At 39.1% G+C, this 4903-nt stretch overlaps 1 protein-coding gene across 1 annotated transcript in view; it reads right to left on the bottom strand.

The window, feature by feature from the left end:
- Nucleotide 1: 1 nt before the first annotated feature.
- The window catches only part of LOC106875169 (ADP-ribose pyrophosphatase, mitochondrial), a 99295-nt gene continuing 94393 nt past the window's right edge, over nt 2-4903 (bottom strand). Inside the window, exons 7-9 of the mRNA XM_014923199.2 lie at nt 3692-3835; nt 1334-1451; nt 2-114 (exon numbers count right to left, since the gene is read on the bottom strand). Of these exons, the coding sequence (XP_014778685.1) occupies nt 2-114; nt 1334-1451; nt 3692-3835 (375 nt within the window). The remainder of the gene's footprint in view (nt 115-1333; nt 1452-3691; nt 3836-4903) is intronic.

Consider the following 4903-nt stretch of genomic DNA (forward strand, 5'->3'; position numbering starts at 1 on the left):
ATCACCAGCTGCCATTCAAGTCATTTGCTACTTTTTTCATAAACTCCCTGTGGTTAGCGTAAAGTTTGAGGTTTTGTGCTATATCAAGCCATTTCACACTGACAGCATCATCCCCTGAAACAATAAGAAACATTAATTAATAAAATGAAAGTAATTCATCGTCATCATCATCATCACCATCACCACCACCACCACCATCATCATCATCACCACCACCACCACCACCACTACCACCATCATCATTTAATGTCAGTTTTCCATGCTGGTATGGGTTGGACGGTTTGACCGAAACTAATGAGGCCAGAGGCCACATCAGGTTCCACTGTTTGTTCTGGCAGGGTTTCTATGGCTGGATGCCCTTTTTAACAATGACCACTCCATAGAGTGTGCTGGGTGCTTTTAAGGTGGCACCAACACATGTGCTTTTTATGTAGCACCAGTGCCAGTATCAATTCTTCTGTAGTATATGGGTCTTCTCGAGTACTGGTCCTTGGTCATCTCCCCTCCATAATGCTCAGTGTCTTGAGATCAGCCTTCAATACACTAATTGTGGTTATTCTTGTTATTTAGTGCCAGTACATGTGTGATCTGAAGCATTCCTGTTATGATCATCTTTCTTTTTCGCTCCAAACATAAGGTATTTTGGGTTACATTAATTAATGCATCTGTGTTTTCTTAAGATAGCAAAGTAAGGTTTGAGAAATGTCTGGATGTTTCTACTTAGGGAGAGGTTTGAGAGATATCTGGCTCATACTACTCAAATTCTCTTTTGTTAAGCAGTATCATTCTCACCCACCAACACCACCACCACACACCCATGAGGAGAACTTCTGCATGATTGCTTGACCAACTAGAAAAAGTACCCAACAGACTTCAGAAAGAACAGACTAGATAATGTAATCTTAGATAAATTATGTTTAAAAAATATAAGATAATCACAGCTACAATGTCTATGATCAAAAATCTAAAAGATTACAGATGATCTGCATCAATATAGATTACAGATGATTAGAGACAGTCTGTGATCTACACCAATAGATCTAAGTGGTAAGAGGTCAAATCAGAGTAGGTATGTGATCTGAGAGAGAGAGAGAGATTAAGCTGCTATTTCTAGCAGATCAAGAGGCTATATGGAAGCTCCATCACTGGCTCAAAGGTAATGGTGATGGCACTGAGTATGTTAGTGGTGATGGTGATAATGGTTGTAGTGATGATGATGTTGAGGTATATAAGGATCAAGTTGATGATAAAGACGATGGTGATAATAGTTGCAATGACTGTAATGCTGATAATAATGATGATGGAGATGATGAATCTCTGTTAAAATACTCACCAGCAGTTAGTGTTAAATTAGCCACACTAGTTCCATTGTCATCGTGGAAATTCATAGCAACTGTTTCAATCCAAGAATTGTCTGTGTTCCTGATATCATCCACATAACCTTTATATACCTAAGTATAGATGAACAAAAACAACAGGAGAAGATGACAACAGTTGAACATGGCAACAGAACATGATAACAGTTGAACATGGCAACAAATAAACATAGCAACAAATGAACATGGCAACAAATAAACATTGCAACAGGTGAACATAGCAACAGGTGAACATGGTAACAAGTGACCATGGCAAAAGATGAATTGGGGTACAGGACAATGAGTAAACACAAATAGATGAGCATAGCAACAAGAGAATAGAACTGATAATAGAGCAAAGTGAATACATGCTTTGCAGTTGTTTACCCACGGGTCAACCTCAGTGTATATAGGACTACATTATGCAATGTATCCTTTATCTTTTTAGAAAGTAGGGGTAATTTGAGGGACATGCAGCTATTTTAGCAGGATGTGTAATCAAAGAGGTTCCCTTGTTTGTTGATTTTTCCTTGAAAGTTATTTATTTGATGTAGTTGTTAGTTGATTTTGCAGCTGAATGGGTGTCTCTTTCTATCAGAACACCTGTACTTCAGACCCTGTGGTCAGTAGTCCTGCAGTCCGGTAATGTATCCTCACACCCACCACATGACAGCAATATAAAACCATGCATAATTTTACCACTGTTCACTTATTCCTGCACAAAGGAACTCAGTTACAAGTATTCCTCCAAACTTTCACTCATCTGTGTTTTTTTTTCCCTGCTGATATTGATTTCTTCTAACAATTGTTCGGACTGGACATCGGCCAAACTAATCTGACCCATGTAGGAGGAGTAGAGACAACAACAATCACATGGATTGACACATTCACATGACTAGTTTAATCTTTTAGCATTTAAACTGACCACACCAGGCTCAAATATTCTACCTGTTTTATGTTCAAACTGACCAGATCTGACCTCTCACACCTACCTTATAATGTCATTTTACAAATAAACAATCATCGTCATCATCATCATCATCATTATCATCATCATCGTTTAACGTCCGCTTTCCATGCTAGCATGGGTTGGACGATTTCACTGAGGACTGATGAACCAGAAGGCTGCACCAGGCTCCAATCTGATCTGGCAGAGTTTCTACAGATGGATGCCCTTCCTAACGCCAACTGCTCCGAGAGTGTAGTGGGTGCTTTAATATCATTTAAATCTCAAAATTACGAGATAATGTGAAAGAATAAGGATTACATTTGAGTAATCCGACACATGTGTGTGTCTGTATGCGTGTGCAGTTGTGTGTATGCGTGCATGCAGGTATGTCTCACTGTTGTGGTTGTTCTTCTTTTGACCAAAGTCTTTACTGATCAAGCTGACTTATAATCTGGTTTGGCCATACCATCTTTTACCATCTTTTACAGATAACTCAAGACTGCTGTTCAAACACATGCTTCCGGTCACTCTGAGTTATTTTGGTTAGCTCATTTTTGTGGCTGTGTGGTGAGAAGCTTGCTTCCCAACCACATGGTTCTGGGTTCAGTCCTACTGTGTGGCACCTTGGGCCGACCAAAAACTGAGAGTAGATTTGAAAGAAGCACACTGTATGTGCGTGTGAGCGTGTCTTTATGTTTATGTTTGTCCCCCACGACTGACTGACAACCAGTGTTGGTGTGTTTATATCCTCAGAATTTAATGATTTGGCAAAAGAGACTGATAGAATAAGTATTAGGCGTAAAAAAGAAATTCTGGGGTTGATTCGTTCAACTAGAATCTTTCAAAGCAGTGCTCCAGCATGGCTGCAGTCAAATGACTGAAACAAGTAAACGAATAAAAGAAAATGAATAAGAATATTACCTAGGCTACAAATTTGTTCACTCTTTTTTGTATAAGTCCCTTGGCTACCAGAGTCAAGATTGGATAAGTGTTGTGCTGATGATGCCTCTCAAGGTAGAAACATGTGTCCATGACTAGTTTCTATTCTCCAGACAATAAGCCAGTCCTATACTCTAATAACATGTCAACTTTGGAGAATTTGCCATTCTCGAGACATAGTCCATTTTCCATGTGGAGCTGGTCTTATTAAGCGAAGATAATTTGAATAAATCAAGAACTTATGCTGTATGGTATTTGATATACCTGTATTATCCAACACATCCATGCTTAAAATGCTATATTTTGGCTGGTATTTTTAGGTTGAATGGTTACATAGATCCTCTATAATTGGTTAGTGTGTATGTATTTGCATGTTTCCATGAGTATGTGTATATGTATGTACACCAAGAATTTAGTTAAAGCACGCAAATGTCCCCACCAAACTCACCTCTTTGCCATTTCTAAAAAAGACTTTTAAGCATTTCCGTAGTTTGTCTCGCTTCTCAGGTGTTAAATTTAAGGCATTCAAAGCTTCTTCACTAAATTCTCGTTGTAGTGTGGTAGTTACCAATTCTCCAGCATCAACCATACCCTGAGAAAAAGAAACATATACATATACATATGCACATACACCAACTCATACATGGGTGTCACGGGTGGGTGTTATTTACATGGTACCACCAACGACCATGATTCCTGGGTGCCAATTTACATGGCAGCAGTATTGACCACAACAATTCACAGGTACCATTTACATGGTACCATCAATGACCATGACTACAATTCATGAGTGTCATTTACATGACACTGACAAGGTCACAACTGTGATTTCACTTGGCCTGACGGGTCTTCTCATGCACAGCATATCGCCAGAGCCCTCGCTCACTTATCACCTCTGAGAGGCCCAACATTCAAAGATCATGCTTCACCATCTTGTCCCATGCCTTCCTGGGTCTACCTCTTTCACAGGTTCCCTACACAGTTGGAGATTGGCAAACAGGAAAACGGAACTCAAAATATAAGTACATATATTTTTTTATTATTAACCCTTTAGTATTTATAATGGTCATATCTGGACAAAATATCCTACTCGTTTTTATGTTAAAACCAGCCAGATCTGGCTTCTCACCCCTACCATACAATGTCATTCTAAAAATATGCAATCACATCATTGAAATCTCAAAACAGTAAGAGAATACATAATTAATTGAGAACTACGTGGATAAATAAGTATTACATTCAACAAAGTAATCAGAATGCTAAAGGGTTAATAACTGGCAATGAGCTGTAAGGAATGCTTGATAGGACAGAAAGGGTTACAAGCATAAACAGAATGCCTATACACACACACACATATATACATACACACACACACACACACACATATATACATAAAGGCGGTGAGCTGGCAGAAACGTTAGCACACCGGGCGAAATGCTTAGCGGTATTTCGTCTGCTGATACGTTCTGAGTTCAAATTCCGCCAAGGTCGACTTTGCCTTTCATCCTATCAAGGTCGATTAAATAAGTACCAGTTATGCACTGGGGTTGATATAATCGGCTTAATCCGTTTGTCTGTCCTTGTTTGTCCCCTCTGTGTGTAGCCCCTTGTGGGTAGTAAAGAAATAACACACATATATACATACACACACACACACACA

This window comes from Octopus bimaculoides, chromosome 25 (genome assembly GCF_001194135.2).
Source record: "Octopus bimaculoides isolate UCB-OBI-ISO-001 chromosome 25, ASM119413v2, whole genome shotgun sequence".
Classification (NCBI taxonomy): domain Eukaryota; kingdom Metazoa; phylum Mollusca; class Cephalopoda; order Octopoda; family Octopodidae; genus Octopus; species Octopus bimaculoides.